Source organism: Salarias fasciatus, chromosome 7 (genome assembly GCF_902148845.1).
Source record: "Salarias fasciatus chromosome 7, fSalaFa1.1, whole genome shotgun sequence".
NCBI classification, from domain to species: domain Eukaryota; kingdom Metazoa; phylum Chordata; class Actinopteri; order Blenniiformes; family Blenniidae; genus Salarias; species Salarias fasciatus.
This window is the reverse complement of record NC_043751.1, coordinates 25,672,453-25,690,765: the sequence shown is the minus strand read 5'-3', so window position 1 is coordinate 25,690,765 and position 18,313 is coordinate 25,672,453. Positions and strand designations below refer to the sequence as shown.

At 43.1% G+C, this 18,313-nt stretch overlaps 2 protein-coding genes across 2 annotated transcripts; both read left to right on the top strand.

Annotated features, from left to right (window-relative positions):
• Positions 1-1,297: 1,297 nt before the first annotated feature.
• th (tyrosine hydroxylase) lies at positions 1,298-7,781 on the top strand. The gene is made up of 13 exons (XM_030095843.1): positions 1,298-1,421; positions 1,825-2,028; positions 2,826-3,000; positions 3,081-3,169; positions 3,290-3,357; positions 3,459-3,509; positions 4,343-4,488; positions 4,584-4,719; positions 4,860-4,929; positions 5,010-5,066; positions 6,254-6,349; positions 6,447-6,580; positions 7,220-7,781. Exons 1-13 carry the CDS (start codon positions 1,338-1,340, stop codon positions 7,377-7,379), a joined length of 1,470 nt encoding a protein of 489 aa, XP_029951703.1. The 5' UTR covers positions 1,298-1,337; the 3' UTR covers positions 7,380-7,781.
• A 2,866-nt stretch (positions 7,782-10,647) lies between these two features.
• On the top strand, positions 10,648-18,007 carry igf2b (insulin-like growth factor 2b). The gene is made up of 4 exons (XM_030095950.1): positions 10,648-10,850; positions 11,723-11,873; positions 13,488-13,669; positions 15,055-18,007. Exons 1-4 carry the CDS (start codon positions 10,776-10,778, stop codon positions 15,292-15,294), a joined length of 648 nt encoding a protein of 215 aa, XP_029951810.1. The 5' UTR covers positions 10,648-10,775; the 3' UTR covers positions 15,295-18,007.
• The last annotated feature ends 306 nt before the right edge of the window (positions 18,008-18,313 follow it).

Here is an 18,313-nt window from a genome sequence, read left to right as displayed (position 1 = left end):
TTTAGAGGTGAACCATAAGGTGACTCAACCCTCTGAGGCCTCGCTGAGACATGAAGCCTGTTCTGACCTTTGACCTCTCTTGCTCTTATTTGACATATGCTCCTCCAAAACAGGAAGTCGCAAGGAGGTAGGACTTCCAAACTCAGGGTCATAATTTAATACATGAACTAATGTTTGGATCCAATGAGCATTGTGATCGTTTGAGTTGAAGAACGTATGTAAGTTGGAAGTAAAGAGGAGCATGCAGCCCACTGTAAGGGGAAATATACATTTATTTTATCACAAATAAACAACAGCTAAGAACGATATTGTTGTTATAACATCCAGAACCACGTCTTGGTTTCCATAGTCATCAAGACCGCAGAGCTGCTCTAAAATAACAGGCTCGTTATAAATACATCAGGAGGTAAATATAAGCTCAAACAGCCCTATAGTCACTATACAAGAGGTGTGCGTGCATATTTAAAACAACGACACGAATAAGTTGAAAAGGACCGCATGGAATCCACAGTACATAATTTAGTAAAAGGTAATGTCTTTTTAGAAGAATAAAATGCAGCCCAGAAGAATATACAGGGTCATTTTTTTTCATCAACAAGTTCAAAGAAAAACAAACAGAAAAAAACTCAGTTTCAGACCAATGTAATGATTCCATTAAAAAAAAAACTGTTTAAGATGAACATAATAAGGAACATATCTGAGAATGTGGCTTAGCTGTCTCCGAAAGTAATTTTGAGGAGACAGGCTTGCACAGTGTACAGCTGATAAAGTAAAAGTTGGCCAGTTTAGTCCCAATAGTATTAAAATAGTCTACTTACAAATATAGACCAGTATTTTGATAATAGTGCACTTGAAAGTTTACCTAATAAAATTGCTTGTTTTTGGTAAGGCTGGTCACTTTAATGTGAACAGTTCGTACTTTCTATATGTTGAACCTGAATTAAACCATTAATTCACTCAATCATATCGCACTTAACTTTAAAATGCATGCGTTATCATAACTATGAATGTGAATTTACAATAACTCAAAGACAACAGACAATCGTGAACCTTCACAAAATGTTTAAATATATATGTACATTGAGCTGTATCAATGTTTGCAGGGAGGGATGAGTCTGATGGATGCTGATTGATGAGGGGATTAGCGTGAGCTTGACGTCAGAAAGCGTAAACAAATGATCCCATAAAAGCGCAAACCTGTGCGCTGGGGGAGGAAAAAAAAAGGAGGAAAAAAAAAAGAAAGAAAAGAAAAGCCCAAACTGCACAGATCGAGAAGTCTGAACGAGCGAAGCGACCGCAGTGCCACTCCTGCCACGCGCACGCCTGCAGAAAGAAAGATGCCTCTCTCCAGCAGCTCCACGTCCTCCTCAAAGAGCATACGCAGAGCGGCGTCCGAGCTGGAGAGGTCCGACTCCGTCACGGTGAGGAAGATCAGGCAAACTGGCAAGTTTATGGTCATATATTCCAGGCGATTTTATTTTTCTGTCATATTAAGAGGAGCAGCAAACTGCCCGAAGTGTTAACTGTCGTCAGGATGTCTTGGAGAGGTGTCCATTACGCACCGGGAGGGACCGGTGCGCAACAGACGTGATTCGCGTAGATCTAGAAAACAAAGTAAACCAAAACAAAAAAACAAGAAAACGGAGAAAAATATGTAAGAAACACTTTCAGTTGGATTTCTGAAGTCATTTAGGTTATTTACAGATTTCAGACCTCCTAAAAAAAAATCCCAAAAGTGGCTCAACAAGAGATGAAATTGATAGTGATTTAAAAAAAAAAGTGATGATTGGATGTTTATTCCCCCTCTTTCTCTCTTCTGAACAGTCTCAGAGGTTCCTGGGGAGACGCCAGAGCTTGATCGAGGATGCGCGGAAGGAGCGCGAGGCGGCGGCCGCGGCGGCGGAGGCGGCTGAGGCCAGCGAGCAGATCGTGTTCGAGGAGGACGACGGGAAAGCGCTGCTCAACATCTTCTTCACCCTGAGAAACACCAAGACGCCGGCGCTGTCCAGGACACTCAAAGTATTCGAGGTATCACGATGAACATTAAAAAAAAATCATTGCAAAGAAAGGAATTCACATTTTTATAAATTCTACATGAATAATGAACTCTGTCCTGATATTTATCTAAATTTACTGGGGAAAGTTACTAACCCGTCTTTCCGTTGCCGCTTTAGTCTATTAAAAATGTTGATAAATTACAAGAATCAAAATTTATTCGTTTGGTGGAAAAACAAAAGAAAATAAGTTCTCAATACCAAGACAAGATAAAAAAAAATGAAGAAAATACTGAAATGCAGCACTTTTTTTCACATTTAGATAATATTGTATGATAAATTTGATCCTATCAAGCATTATGAAAGTGGAAAAGAAAAAAAAAACTGCAGTAAGAAACCGTTTCTGGGGTTTTTTTTCACTTTGAATATCCACAGCCTCACATCTCCTCTCATGGACCAGAGGAGAAAACAAGTCTGCAGTAAATGCTTTTGTTTTTGTGGTCTGCATCTGTGAAGGAGGCAAAGCTCTCAGGAAATGTTCACCCCCATATTAGGTTTTTAAGCAGAAATGTAAACCAACTAAATGATTTATTAGGTGATAATAAAATGAGTGCAGTTGATTGTGATTTAAACACTATTTAAGCATAAATCTAACTTATTGTGATCTTGAGATTTATTCTGCAGGCAAGTGTAAAGTGGTATTCCATCCATCCATCCATCCATGGCATATAAAAAAACAGTCGTTCAGGCTAAAGTGGAATCAAAATATATATTTTTTCCACATTGTTTTTAGTGTTTTGACTTCATCTCAGTGCTTTGGCTGCGTTCCAGACTTTCGAAGCCAAGATCCATCACTTGGAGACTCGACCATGCCGAAAGCTGAAGGACAACCTGGAGGGTCTGGAGTACTTTGTGCGCTGCGAGGTGCACCTGTCGGACGTCAGCACCCTTATCGGCTCCATCAAGAGGAATGCGGAGGACGTCAAAACCACCAAAGAAGTCAAATGTAACAAGCTGTGAAGTCCTTCATGAAATAAGTAAGAAAAAAAAATAGCACAAGTCAGTTGATTCCCTTTGTTTTTTTAGTTCACTGGTTTCCAAAGAGGATTGCAGATCTGGACAGATGCCACCATCTGGTCACCAAATTTGATCCTGACTTGGATCAAGACCATCCTGTAAGTAAGGACAATGCCAGTAAGAGGCACATTTGAAAACATTACTCATTACTGGCCTGGTTTTGTTGTTGGAGCAGTATAGAAAATGTGATCAGCGTTTGGCATATTTGATTTCCACAGGGCTTCACCGACCCCGTCTACAGACAGAGGAGGAAAATGATTGGAGACATTGCCTTCAGATACAGACAGTGAGATATACTTTTTAACTAAATACAAACATAGGAAAAAAAATGACGTAGAAGTGAAATGTGATTATTTCTGTTAAACGAGAACATATGTTGGTCCTCAGTGGGCAGCTGATTCCCAGAGTGGAATACACAGAAGAGGAGATCGGCACATGGTAAGAGCTTAAAATCCAGAACAGGTGCCGTTTTGTTGTTATGAAATTATAAAAGAGCATTTTTGTTGTTTTGTTGAAGTGAAAAAAATTGCAGCTCGAGAAGCTTGAGCTATTTTAAATACAAAATATGTCAATTGCCATGCCTTTTTTTTTTTTTTTTTTTAAGAATGAACATCTTGCCTAAAGGAATAACAATAGATGCACACAATTCCTACTTAAGCCTGTATATTCAAACAGCTAAGTTTGATGACTTCAATATTTCTTGTTGTTTCCCGTACTGCACAATAATAGGTGAATCACTAATAACGATTTTTTTTAAACAAACGTCTCCAGAGCAGTGGACACAACACAACACTGAGACCTGAGCTGAGATCAGTCACGCTGCTATGAAAGCTTGCTGCCTCGTTGCTCGGAAACAAGCCCTTGTTTTGTAAAAACACCCATAATGCAACAGTTTTTTTTTTGACATTTCATTGTATTTTGCACCTGAAGGCTTAACTAAAATTGGCTTAATGTTAAGAAGTTTCAACAAAGAGAAATGATAAAGATAGAGCTTGAAATTGAAGGTTGTTGTGGAGCTATTTCCCTGGTCTGGTCCACTCAGGATGAAACTGTTCTGCCCGTGGCCCCTGAACTAAAATGTCTTCGACATCCCCGATCTAGATTGACATATTTATGGTAAATCCTCTGCAAGTTTCATGTAAATTCATCTAAATATGAATGAAGCTTTCAAAGTAAGTTTTTGCAAATGATGATCAGAGTGTTCTCCACTTCATTTTGTCTTCTTTTTTATTACAAACTAAAATTTCAAATATAATTTCATCTCCATGAAGGAGGGAGGTGTATTCAACTCTGAGGGACTTGTACACCAGCCACGCCTGCAGTGAATACCTGGAGGCCTTCCGCCTGCTGGAAAGGCATTGTGGGTACAGTGCGGACAACATCCCTCAGCTGGAGGACGTGTCCCGCTTCCTGAAAGGTACCGAGACCAGGAAGGACTGCGGTCGACTGCCTGGGATTCCACTGCTTAATTCTCTGTCCGCGTGTTTCACTCATGTCTAAACTCACACTCAGAGCGCACGGGCTTCCAGCTGCGTCCCGTGGCCGGGCTGCTCTCCGCCAGAGACTTTCTGGCCAGTTTGGCCTTCAGGGTGTTTCAGTGCACCCAGTACATCCGACACGCCTCCTCCCCCATGCACTCGCCAGAGCCGTGAGTACGAACACACACCCGCTGGTAGAGGGATTCTTTCTTTGAAGCGCAAACTTCTATAATAAAACGGAAAGAATAAAACTCTGTCTTGTGATATCTGCATTCAGTTGAACTGATCTTGTGCCACGTTTCCTCTGCAGTGACTGTGTCCACGAGCTGCTGGGCCACGTCCCCATGCTGGCCGATCGCACCTTTGCCCAGTTTTCACAGGTTGGTGTCGGAGGCTGTATTCGCTGTGATCGCCTCCTGTGATTGTGTCTTGGTAACAGTGTATTGATTATTGTCTGCAGAACCTTGGTCTGGCATCGCTGGGGGCCTCTGATGAAGACATTGAGAAACTGTCCACAGTAAGACATGAGCAGTAATACCATTTATTTGTTAGAGGAGGGCAACAGTAAACACATTCTCAAGAGATATTTGGCCCAGTTTGATATTTCACTGATCAGTGAATGTGACGGTGACTTTTCCTTTTGCAGGCCACCCATATTTAGCCTTAATCTTGTTCACCTTATTATCTAGTATTATCTCTTATCTTTCACCAATGCAACACATTTATTTCCTGACACTGTGATAAGTAAAGAATATCTTATCTTATCTTATCTTATTGGTATCAGTTCTTGAATTTGGAGTAGGTTTTAAGGTTGAGATGTTATTGGCGATGTGTAATTTCTGCCGGTGCAGTGACACTTTAATCTGCTAACACCGTGGAGTCGAACGCATTTCAAGGTTCACGAACTGCGCAGTTTCACCTTGAGTAAAAAAGATCCATAATAACCTTTAAATTTCAACTTAAAAGTTTGTCTTTTTTGTGCCTCAGACTACAGTACATTAACTAGAATGTCTACAGTTTCACAAAACAACAGCAAACAATTACTACAGAATATAACTCATCCCAATGTAAAGTCGATTTTAAAGAAACTTTCTGCTGCAAAATACAGTGAAATGAAAAAACTAACAAAAGATTAACAACACAATTAACAATTAGCTTGGTGGTTTAGCAGAATTCGAGCCTTTTGCACACCAGCTTTGGCACACAAGTCTAAGCCACTTTCTCTTTTTTAAGCTTTCATTTCATTTGAACAAATCCTATTTACACAACAACACTTTCACGTGACAATGAAAAAGTTTTTTTTTATCTTATTTACACGACAGCAGAGCTCGCATGGAACTTTTCAAAATGCTGTGACTTTGTCTCTGTGTAGACTGTCCAGGTTTCATTACAAAAACAATCCACAGCACCCACTAGTGACCAAACATGAAAACTGCATTTTTTTCAGAGTTTCTTCCATTTGCGTGTAAAACGGACATCGTTTTCAGAACGTTTCTGTGTGAACATGAAACTTTTCTGGAGCAAAATGCAATAACGGCGTGCTTTCACCTGACATGTTTCATAAACTGTCTCCTCGTCTCAACTGGACTCTGAGTTAAAGCAACCAAGTTGAAATGTTTACAAAAGATGCATGCGATATGAATGAGATGAATTAGGTGTTAAATCCACTATGTTTTTCTGGTTTTTTTTGTGTTTTCCCATCAGCTCTACTGGTTCACGGTGGAGTACGGCTTATGCAAACAGAACGGTGAGGTGAGGGCCTACGGGGCCGGACTGCTCTCCTCCTACGGAGAACTGGTGGTACGTTCCAGCGCGTTCACTCTTATCCGTTTATTCGAAATGCGGCCAGATGAGCCGTCAGCTCATTGTCCGTCGAAACCCTTCTCTCTTCCCACAGCACTCTCTGTCGGACGAGCCGGAGACGAGGGAGTTCGACCCGGAGGCCGCCGCAGTGCAGCCTTATCAGGACCAAGACTATCAGCCCGTCTACTTTGTTTCTGAGAGCTTCACGGATGCGAAGGAGAAATTCAGGTATTTCTTGAATGTGTGTTTATTGGACTACACAGACGTGTGTAAATAAATCCAAAAAAACATATGGAAACTGAGAGAAGCAGGGGACGAAAAACAAACAAAAACAGAAGAGAAAAGCCAGGGGTTATGTAAGGACAAGGTCAGAAAACAGGCAGCCAACCCCGGAGGCCACAAACTTTTGTAGGTCAGCCATAGCTGCCAGAAGACAGCTGTTACTAATGTAGCCTTTCTTACCAAGGCAAAACTCTGGAGTTTTATTTGGCGAACACTTCAAATGTTGCCCTGCAAAACAAGTAGCTGTACTGAGTGTTTTGACAGTATTCAGTCCCTGGAAGAATACAACACATGGCAACCCCGCTGCAGCCAGTAAGAAAATATGGGCACTGGAACATTTGTGAAAGTACTTATGGAATAAAGTAGTTTGGAGTAGCATTACTTATAGCGTGTCTGACATTGTGCAGACTTTCACCCTGCTACTGCGGGCCAAACTGCAACTGGACATCTAGCCAAATGAAACATTGGGGTTCACGGAAAAGCAGCTTGACTGCAAATATATTCGCGATTTGTTCGGAGGAAATCCTCAGTGTCGAGGATTTGAAGTTTCGCTTTGCCCCCTGACCCCTTTTCTCTCTCGGACAGGACATACGTAGCCGGCATCAAGCGCCCCTTCTCGGTCAAGTACGACCCCTACACCAGCAGCGTGGAAGTGCTGGACAACCCGCTGAAGATCCAGGGAGGCCTGGAAGGCGTGAAGGACGAGCTGAAGGCGCTGACGGACGCCCTGAGCGTCCTGTCGTGATGACGCCCTCTGTCCGCCGTCGCTTGCTTCCCGTCCGCTGAGTGTTCATCTCTCTGTGCTGTACCTCCAGCTTGACGCTGAGTCCATGCTTGTTGTGGCTGGCTGCGACCGTCAAAAACCTCAAAATGCAGCGACGTTTCCAAAGATGTTTGACACCTGGCTGGGTGTGAATTCATTTGTGTGAAAAGACGGGGTTTTCCTGACTGGGCCATTCATGCTTTTAAAGCTAAACTGTGCTTTCTGAGAAATATGTCAAAAGATGGAACCAAATCTCAAGTGAATGTAATCAAAGAAGTGTCATGAGTACGATATAATGAATTTAGAAAGAAAGAAATATCATAGTATAATAAAATTACCTGCTCTATTGAAAGCTTTATTTTCCAGATGTGTGAATTCAGTTTATCAGAAAATATTTTTCGTCCTGCTGTGCACTTTGAGTTAGTTTCTGTCTTGCATTGTGAGTGAAAAATAAAACAAGAAAATCATGTGCAATGAACTGCTGACTACAATCTATCAGACATTAAAGGAATGCAAGTTGATCTTCTGCTGTCTCCATTATTCAGTTTTGGTGCCACAGCCATGTTCACCATACCCAACCTGTAAGAAAGAGGTTATAATGTCATGCAGGGTTCATTGTTTCAACATGCGCATTGATAAGGTGTGTTCAGCTAAAATGGAGTGTTGTATGACGATTGATATTTGCGGATTTCATATATGGAGGAAGAGAAGAAGACTGTGACCCACGGACCTTATGTTTGACACCCTGGCCTATAGTCAATAAGTATTTTGTTTCATAGATCCGCTTCAGTGTTTGTCAAATGTGAACTTAAATATTACAAAATCAAATGTCAAATAGATACGGCTGAAAAACAACTAACGCATAGACTAGAGTTAGAGAAAAGAACTTTACAAGTATGTTTAATTGAGCACAGTCGAAACCAGAGGAGTAAAACCCTGTTTGATCTCACGAGGACGGACCAGTAAGAAAAATAACCTATGAGCAATCACAACTCAGACGTTTCCCCTTTAATTGAGTACATTCTTAAAATGTGCACATTTGACCGATTTTCTCCAACACTTAATAGGAACAACAGGAAAACTGTTTTTGAAACAAAAGCAAAATAAAAACCTAGGACACAGTTTCCACTTTTTTTTAATTTTAATCCAACAGAATTGTAATTTTCAAAATAGAAATTGGCTCAGTAACATTGTTTATAGATGAGTGTTGCATTAAGAATTTCCCTCTGAGATTAATGAAGCATTTCTATTCTATTCTATTCTATACTGTTCTCTAAATAGAACAAGTGGAAGATAGAAAAGGAAGAGAGTGGAATAAACAAATAGGTACAAGATTAAGTGGAAATAAAAGGCTGGAGTTTGTCAGTAAGGTTAAAGTCCTCTATGACAGTGAAAAGTTTTACAGCATTGTTTTTCTCCTTACACGTCAAAGAGGAAAAATAGCGACAGAGCACGATGAACATTTGTGTTTGTCTTTTTTTTTTGTCTATATAGAATTTTAAAGTAATTACAGTTAATGGTCAAATAACGAATGAGTTCTTAACAGGCATTCTGAATAAGACATGTTCTGTTTTAAGGTCAAATTGAAAAACAACCATGATGCCAGTCTATCCTGAAAGCATGAGTGAATTTGCTGTTTAAAAAACAGATGCGTTTCAGTGTTTTTGTCACAGAAAGAACATATGTTGTAATCCAATGAAGTGTTTTTAACTGCACTTCCTTCGCTTTAGGGGCCACAGGAAACCTGAAAAATTTGGATCTGAGCTGTTCGGTTCCTGTTTTTACTAAAGAATTTAGACTTTAGCCTCTCGCTTCTCAGGCGGCATGATTTGTGTCGCAATGTTTTCATCAATTCCTTCTTGCAGTGTTTATTTGATGACAGTGTAAGATTAGGTGGCTCATTCAGCTTTGAAAACTTTCCTTGTGCCACAAGAGGACGCAGTTCAACAGGCTGTACCTGCCTGGTTTTAAAAATCAAACCATATTTAGTGATTGCATGAACAGAATAAATCAGATTTATGTGTCTGCTGCAGTGCAATGCAATGCTATGTTACTTATTCCTTTTCCTGTCAATGAAAACTGCATGGATGATTAATGATTAGCTGTTATGGATGTCTTATTACACATACATTAATTAAGACAGAATAAAAATAGCTTTGCCTGATGACTTCATGTAGTGGTTGGACAGGTTTTAATGTCTGCGAGTGATTTACATTAACACAGAGGAGGAATGTGACTTTGCATAATGTGATTTAGCGCAATTGAAATGACAAAGCACACCTCGAGGGGTCTGTCTGGACGTGTTTCCTGCTGCAATTTGCAGGTGAGAGAGGGGTTGTGGCTGAATTGCATCCAGAGGCAGTCCTGCGCAGTGCGCACCGGGCAGCTGCTCGGAGCTGCGGGACAAACAAGCCGAGGTTCACTGGTGGAGCCAGCAGGTGTCAGTGTCAGTCTGGAAACCTGGACGCATTTTCACCTTCTTGTAGGAGACACACTTACATAAGGGGGCCTTCATACAGCTTCACAGTGAAGGAAAAGTTTTTAAAATTCAACTATTTAACTGAGTTTGTGCATTATGAAGACACCCGTGTAGCATCTGGTCTTAGTTTTACTGGCAGAACACACAGATTGAGTTTGTTTGTCACCTTGATTGTGTGTATGTTTTTTTTTTTCATTGTCATCTGTCTGAGGAACCCCCCAAACATTCTGTCTACTCATTGAGAGCTGCTGCTTCTGCATCCTCCTCCTCTGCACCCGTCCACCCACAACCCCCCATTTGGCACGCATAACCTTTAGTAGCCACTCCACACAGCCGCACACCTTTGACCCCAGTGTCTACATGTACACCTGAGTCAGAGGAAATCCGCAGACCTTGGCCACACCGATTCCACTGGATGTTAATCTAAATTATAGCAGGGCGGAGACATTGGCATTTTTCTTGGAGTCGAAGGAATTACGTCTATTCTTGTTCAGTCTGCGTCCTGTGTGTAAACATTGTGATTGTAGGTTACAGTGCGTAAACGTGGAAAATGCCAATGGAAGTGTTCCATATTTTGTGACTCTCCCTCTCTCTCTTTTTATTTTTTTTTTCTCTCTCTCTCATTTTCTCCCTTTAAGCACTTTTCCACTAAACGTCTCTGGGCCATTTTTTTTTTTTTTTATCAGCCATGGAGAGGAGGAGCGAGGGGGGTGGGGTGGGTGTAAGGGGCGTGTTTTGGTATATAATACTTCTCGCTGAGAAGTTTTGCCTGTTGCCTAGTCTTAGGGACAGCCTCTCACACACCATCTCTATAGCCTCACCATCTGGGAAACTAACTCACCTGCAATTTCTCCAACCAAATAGCCGAAAGCCCAACATTTTGACTACTGCCATCTGACATGGAAGCCCAGCAAAGACACGGACACCACTCACTTTGCCACACCTGCCGGAGAACGGAGAGCAGCAGAATGAAGGTAACCACAAGGAGCAAATACTTTCTATACTCACTGGGTCGTGCCGCGCGCGTAATGACAGACTTCTGGCATGTCTGTAGGGATATATATTTTTTGTCTCTTGTTTAAACCACCTTTGTTTGAGTGGCTGCAAGGATCGCATCAATTTTTGTTTTTGTTTTTGTTTTTTTTTTTTGCGCAAAAACGCGCAGCCGGACATCCTTCAATGCAGCAACCAAAGTTTAAGATGCGTAAATGGCACAAAGCGCGCTGGAAGCTGGCGCGTCTGGAGGCTCGAGACATTAGTGGCAGGACGGGGGGGAGAGAGAGTTTGAGGGGTATTTCAGTCTGCTCTGTCTGAATGGTGCGCGGAGCAAACAGCTGGTGGTTTTGCCGGCAGATAGGGGGCGGTAGGCGTGAGGGTCAGTGAGCTCACTCCAGGGTGAGCTAGGGAAAAATATATGCTGAGTCTGTCTTTTCAGATAGTTAACCATCGAGCAGCCGGCTTTGCAACTTCTGCAGAGTTGTGTAAGACTGTGAAAGGCAGATAGCCTCTGTCGATTTTTTCCCCCCTCTCTTCAATATGAGCATATGTGAGACACATGACAGCGGCTCAGTCTGAAGGAAATCTGCGCGCTGGACATCATTTTTTTTTTTTTTTTAATTCCTCACGCAATAGACTTCCTTTGAGTTAGTGTGTCTGGATACTATTTGACTTTGGGAGCGCTGTGCATGTGAGCGCATGTAAGACTGGATCCTCTTACCTCTGAAAACATCTGGCTGTCATCTGAGTTCTCTGAGTGCGTCTCTGCGCGCGTCCACTCTCTGAATTATGTGGTCGCACTTGATGACCGGCGCGCTTCACTCTGCAATGTGTTGTTCTCTGTCTGCAGGTCAAAAAGATGTCCTCGACCAGTCGCGCGCTGGTGTTTGCACTGGCCCTGGCGCTCTACGTTGTGGAAATGGCCTCGGCAGAGACGCTGTGTGGGGGAGAGCTGGTGGATGCGCTGCAGTTCGTCTGCGAAGACAGAGGCTTCTATTTCAGTAGGTTTCAGGCCGTTACAAGTTTTCACAATGAGCTGCATAATGTGTCTCGCCTTTTATTCCCCTCCGCTGGATCCCTCTTGTTGATCATTCGCACACATCTGTTTGGATAGCTGAGACTCTGTCTGTGGCTGTGTGGTATGCGTGTTTGCTATTTTTCTTTCTCACGCACTCCACTCTCGCACGCACGCACGCACGCACGCACACCAAGGGGACAGAAGGAGTGAGAGTGAGGCAGATTATAGCCAGCTGTGTGTGTGTGTGTGTGTGTGTGTGTGTGTCTGAGGACCTCGTCCAGGCTGCTCTGCTGAGTCTGCTTCCAGCCCCATACCTCTCATTGCATATGAAAGGCTGGCGAGCTGCGAGGGCGCACACGACTCGGCGACACAATGGGCTGCTTGTTTACCAGTAAAGTAATAGCACCCCAAGAGGCATACCAGTCACCTCAGCACCAGTGTTCCCAGGCCAGGAGACCACACTGATGAGTCGAGCGGAGGGGGCGGTGGCGCTGGTGTTGATGTCAGCCGGAGAGGAGAGATCATTAACATCAATTCTGATCATTGCTTCCATTGTAGTGATGATGGAATAGCTGTAAAGCATTATGCGAAATCATTGTGGTGGCTTGTTAATCCTCGACTGGATAAGCTTCTGTTTGCTTTAGTCTGTAATGTTTGTGACACACATACAACTTCAGCTTCTTGTGATTGTGAACACTTTTGGTCTGTAATGATATTTAGCCGCGTCCCGCCCTCCTCTTTTCGTCTTTGACAGACAAGCTGTTCCTTTGTGTGCTGCTTGCCACAGGAGCTTCTCTCCAATCAGAAAGATCATTATCCAATTTGGGCCAACATAGATGTGCTCCCTCCTCCTCCTCCTCCTCCTCCTCCTCCTCCTCCTCCTCCTTCTTGCCTTCTCCTCCCCCCTGGATCACCCTTCTCTTTCTCTCTCATGTTCCTCTTCCTGCAATCAAATCTATCCATCCCTCTCATGAGATTTCTCCAGCATTGTGTGGGTCGCAGGACTTCAAACAAGGCCTTTATTGATTGTGGATAATGTTCCCCTGTGCAACATGCTAACCGTCCACCCCCTAATCTTATTCTTTTGCACCTTTTCCTCTCATGTCTTCACTCTCTTCCTCCTTTGTTGTGCCTTCTCTCCCTCCCTCTGTTTTCAGCCTCCGATTCCCTTTCTCCATTTTCCTCCACCTCTCCGCCCCTCCTCTCCTCTCTCCTTCTTCAGCCTCTTTATCTCTGCTGACTTGACAAAGGACAAGGTCATCCAAGAGTTTCCATTTTATGTATTTGCTCACCCTAAAGTCTGGCTGAGAGCTTAGCTGTCTCTTTTACTCTCTTTTGGTCTCTTCAGCATAGGGTGTTTACTTGTGTATTCACTCATTTAAGGACTTCCAGATAACCCTAATCAGATTATCCTCTACAAACAAAAAGATTTGTTGCAGTTGGTCATAGATTTCCTTTTATCCTCTTTGCTGCAAGGGCTGCTATGATTGTCCAAGTAATCCTGCATAAGCAACCTAGATTTATTACTGATGCCAGTGTTGTGTTTTTTTAGGCCTCTCCGTCGCCTCTATTCACTCCTCGTTGCGTCTCTCCTCAGGTAGGCCGACCAGCAGGGGTAGCAACCGGCGCCCCCAGAACCGTGGGATCGTAGAGGAGTGTTGTTTCCGTAGCTGTGACCTCAACCTGCTGGAGCAGTACTGTGCCAAACCCGCCAAGTCCGAAAGGGACGTGTCGGCCACCTCTCTACAGGTCATACCCGTGATGCCCGCACTAAAACAGGTACGTCTGAGCAACAACAACAACACGGCAGTATGGGAAACAGTGTTAATCCCTGGCTTTATCTACCCTCTCATCTCCTGCGCCTCCATTCACCTCTGAGCCTCACCCCTATGCCACTGACACTGATCACACACTGAAACCCACGCAAAGGCAGGTTTATCTTGTTAAATGGTCAATGGTAAGCAGTAACCTTCCAGGCAAAGTGCTGACCGCAGTGGAAAACGCAGACACGGGCACAGCACATTATGTTAAGGGAAAGGCACAGTCATAGATTTCGAGTCGGGTATGTGCGTCTGCGAGGGAGAATCTGCGAGACGGCGCAGGCCAGCGGTCCGTAACACATTTAGAACATCGTGTTCCGAGTGCGTGATTATTAGTCACGGAAAAGCAGCGCCTTTCCAAAAAAATTGATGGTCAAAAACACCTGACCTGGCCAGCAGAGCGCTTCTGAAATATGTCTGAATCACGCAGGGAATTGTCAAAGTCTTTCAGATCTTTCTACTGCAATCACAAGACTAAGCTTTCCAGACCTCCTAAAAATCCCTTGAAAAGTTCTTTTTTTTTATTTGCACATGGAAATATGTTTTCTAATGATTCTGCTTCTCTGGCTTGCAGGGAAATCGCAGAAATGTAAACAAACAAATAAATATTGCAGACTTGTAGAGAATGGGCTGCTGGGGAATGAGTTGGGACATGTCCCTGGTTGGTCGGGGTAGGGAGAGTTGATGGGTACAGCCTGCTCTGAGGGCCAGCTGTGTCGGCTATTGAGCAGGCCTAAAGTGAATGAAGGGGGGATAAACACTCTTCAAGTGGCAGCACCAAAACAAGCCATTCAGATGGAGCACTGGCTACTCACGCATAAATTCTACATTCGCTGCCACCACTCCCACCCACTGTGTCTCAATCTGTGGCGCTCGGAACAATATCTTACACTGTTTGGAGTCTGGATGCATGATAATGGAAGTTTTGACTTGACAGTGTGTTTATGTGTTGTTTCATTCAGCCCGTGGAGGCAGTTCACCGAGTTGTCGGGGGGGGTGAACTTGCTCCTCATATGTATATGAGCCGGGTGACCGCCCTTCCCTTTGGCAGTATGTTAAAGAGGCTAAACTAAGTACTTGTTGACAGCTTCCATCAGTTGAGGAAACCAAAACAAGGGCAAGTCAGAGGCGAGGCGAGTCTGTTTTGACGATCAGCTGCATAAGAATGATATTTGATTTCCATTTCGCTGGGGGCAACAATGAGCGAATGTTTTCACAGTGCAAACAAGGATTTCCTCCATTGTAATAAGCACTTGCACAGTATCTTATCAAGCCTAATGAACTGACTCCATCTTTTCCCTTTTTCCCCCCCCCCTTTCTTTTTTCGCCTGCACGCCACAATAGGAAGTCCCAAGGAAGCAGCATGTGACTGTGAAAACTTCCAAATACGAGCTGTGGCAGAGGAAGGCGGCCCAGCGGCTCCGGAGGGGTGTCCCCGCCATCCTGAGGGCCAAAAAGTTCCGAAGGCAGGCGGAGAAGATTAAAGCCCAGGAGCAGTCGATCTTCCACAGGCCCCTGATCAGCCTGCCCAGCAAACTGCCTCCCGTGTTGCTCACCACGGACAACTTTGTCAACCACAAATGAGCCCGCTGCCAGCCCTTTGCACAGACAAGAAGTTTTGAGGGTGAAAAAAAAAAAAAAAAAGACTAGGGGATTATAGCTTTGTCTCTGACGTCATTTCTGTGGCAGTCCTCTTTGACCTCCCCTGCCCTGTCCGAGCCCACCAGTCCCTCCCCCCTGCTCTCTCGTCCACCACGTCTTGAACCCCTGGGCCTTTTTTCTAACGCCCCCCCCACCCCCACCCCCTCGACCCGACCCACCCTCCTCCGGCACACAAACATGCCTTCACATTCTTCCTGTCTGAACTCTTTCGCTCCCTCTCTCTTTCAGTCACTGATACAAAAGGCACAAAACACAAACGTCGAACAAAAAGTTAACAATTTGGCTGAACGCGATTCAGGTGGATCTTTAAGCAAAAGAGAAAAAGGGAAGGGAGAAACGAAGATGAAAGAGATCTGTGGTTTGCAAGTGTCAAGAGGACACCTAGCGGAATGTTTTTTTCTGTGGAAGACAACCGAAAGTGAAGAGCAGCTTGCATGAAAGAATCCATTCCACACCATTTCTCCTGAGGCAAAAAGAAAATCTCTTGTTAGTTTCTTTTTCTTATTAGTTTGCACCTCTACCTATAAAGGGACTTCCACACTGTAAGGAATTATTTTGTAAAATTAGATTCCTGTTCCAGCACCTTTTGATCACAAACAAAAAGCAGAAAAGAGTCTGCAAAATTGCACATTGCCACGGATTACGTCAAAGTAAAGAAAAAAATGGCACTATTTTTTTATGAACAATGAACGTGTAGCTTAAAAAAATGTCATGGTGCTAGCTTTGGGAATGGACTCAAAGAAGAGGTTGAAAAGCACGTTTTTTTTTTTCTTTGAATGAATATTAAAACTTTCCGTTTTAAGGAAAGTGTGACTTTAAATAAGGAAAATAAAGGATATGGGGGAGCTCCTGACAGTGGCAATGTCAAGGGGAAGAGTCACTGAGGAAACAAATGGGCTGTGCTGGCGTCTAGGCTCATGGCGAGTGCTAGCGGCTGCTCATTACAAGATGGCCAGCATCGCAGCGAGGAGGGACGCGAGACCGAGTCCTCAATCCTCCTGTCCCTCCGAAGCTGCCGGACAAACGGAGCAGTGTGGGGACACATGGGACACTGTGGACCGCCTGGAATGGGACAGTACTACAGTTCTGGGACAGTACTTCCAGTTTGCCATGGCTTTGCAGACTGCTCTGACAGGACGTAACATGACATGGACAAAGGACGAGTGGGATAATGATGATTATATTTTATTTTGTCTTTTTTTCATATCAATGTTTCAATGAAAAAAAAAAAAAAAAAGGAAAACCCTGTCAGTTTCTGGTACCGTGACATTCCTGTTTTTCCAAGTTAGGCATTTTTTTGTTTTCATGGTTATTTTTTTATGTTATTTTACAGTTTTAAAGAAAGGCACAAATTCAATTCAAAGGGAATAAAACAGCAATAATGTCAACTAACATTTTATTTTTATTGTATATCAGTAGTATTCACATGCTTTTGCCTGAAAACAAATACTTGAAAATATATATATATATATACACGTCTATATATATATATATCTATATGTATAGATATATATATGTAAATATATAGATATATAATTAGTTTCCAGGGACGTTGTGTTATTTTCCTTTAGTCTGAGCTGTATCTTGCGTAATGAGCCGCCAAGCTTTTTTGTTTGTTGAAATACAAATAAGGGCACTGTATAAAGGCATTATTTATTTTGTTATAAAATATATTTGAAAAAATTGGTCCAAATAATATACGTAGCACTGATGCTCAACTGACGGATTTATTTTGTATGATCTCTGTTTTCCAATTGGAGTTGTAAGGCTTTTTTTGTAGATGCTTTGTACCAAAAATAATGTCTGTTTTTTTTTTCTTTCCTTTTTTCATTTGCCATAGTTACTTTTTTAAAAGAAAAATAATACTTTAACAGCAGCATAGCCTGGTTGTTATGTCACAGAAATAGGCACATACTCTGAATACGTTGGGTTTCCAGAAGCCTGTCAGGGTCGTCTGAGAAAAAGGAAAGCATCGGCGAGTGACTTTCTCGAAAAATACCTGCTTAACATTGATTGTACTCAAACCCACTATGTTTTTAACGCCACTTTAGTATTGGATGGCAAAATGGGGGAAATGACCGGTTCTTCAGTCAATCATGTGTTTGTAATTGTGCATGGTGTCCTACGATCCTCTGAGGAGCCTCTGATATGTGCCAGTGCCACTGAATGCTGCTGAGTGTTGGTTGAATCGTAAGCCCGCAAGCGTCCGCTCGGCTGTAGGTTTAGGGTTTCGCTCGTGAGTGAGTTCAACAAGTCATCATATTGATGCCCTAATTGGAGGGGATGATGTGGCTATGATGCTAGCAACCATCAGGGGGTCACGTAAAGGTCATTGAATGTCAAATTGAGACATCTATCTATCTGTCTATCTATCTACTTGTCTATCTGTCTGTCTCTGAAGTCTCTTTTCATTCAATGGCCCTGGCCTCACGTATCTTTCTTTGCATGGCATGTATGCGGGTGTCGATCACCCCTCACCATCTTCAATTATGCATTTGATGAAGGGCTATCATGCTGAACCATTTCTGAAGCACTCAGGAAAAACAGAACAAACAAACAAACAAACAACAAAAAAAAAAACGATATGTGCTCTCCGAGGGGGAAGTGGTGTAGCTTTAGGTGATAATCTTGTTGTGGGAGGGCCGCTGAGGTCGTGTCACCCGTACCTGGCCGCAGTGATAACAGTCCTCTGCGACAAACCACTGAAGCCCATGTCAGAAGCACGGTCATTCTGTGCCACGTTATAGTTTCCTCTTCAATTGTGTCGTGTGTCACCCCATGCAACGGAGACTTAATGCCATACGGTGGTGAGGAGTCAAGAGAATACCTGTTTTTTTTTCTTCCTTTTTCCTGTCAGAGAGATCTTGATTATCAAGGCTGCATCTTGTCTCTAATTACGTTCTACTTCAGTTGTGCAACAAAGCAGGCAGTGCAATTATTA

Excerpts from the sequence above, each read along its gene's own strand:
- th (XM_030095843.1), top strand. The coding sequence starts at position 1,338 with ATGCCTCTCTCCAGCAGCTCCACGTCCTCCTCAAAGAGCATACGCAGA. Across the intron at positions 4,489-4,583 it reads CGTGTCCCGCTTCCTGAAAG|AGCGCACGGGCTTCCAGCTG; the intron begins GTACCGAGACCA and ends ACTCACACTCAG. Across the intron at positions 4,720-4,859 it reads CCCATGCACTCGCCAGAGCC|TGACTGTGTCCACGAGCTGC; the intron begins GTGAGTACGAAC and ends TTTCCTCTGCAG.
- igf2b (XM_030095950.1), top strand. The coding sequence starts at position 10,776 with ATGGAAGCCCAGCAAAGACACGGACACCACTCACTTTGCCACACCTGC. Across the intron at positions 11,874-13,487 it reads AGACAGAGGCTTCTATTTCA|GTAGGCCGACCAGCAGGGGT; the intron begins GTAGGTTTCAGG and ends GTCTCTCCTCAG. Across the intron at positions 13,670-15,054 it reads TGATGCCCGCACTAAAACAG|GAAGTCCCAAGGAAGCAGCA; the intron begins GTACGTCTGAGC and ends ACGCCACAATAG.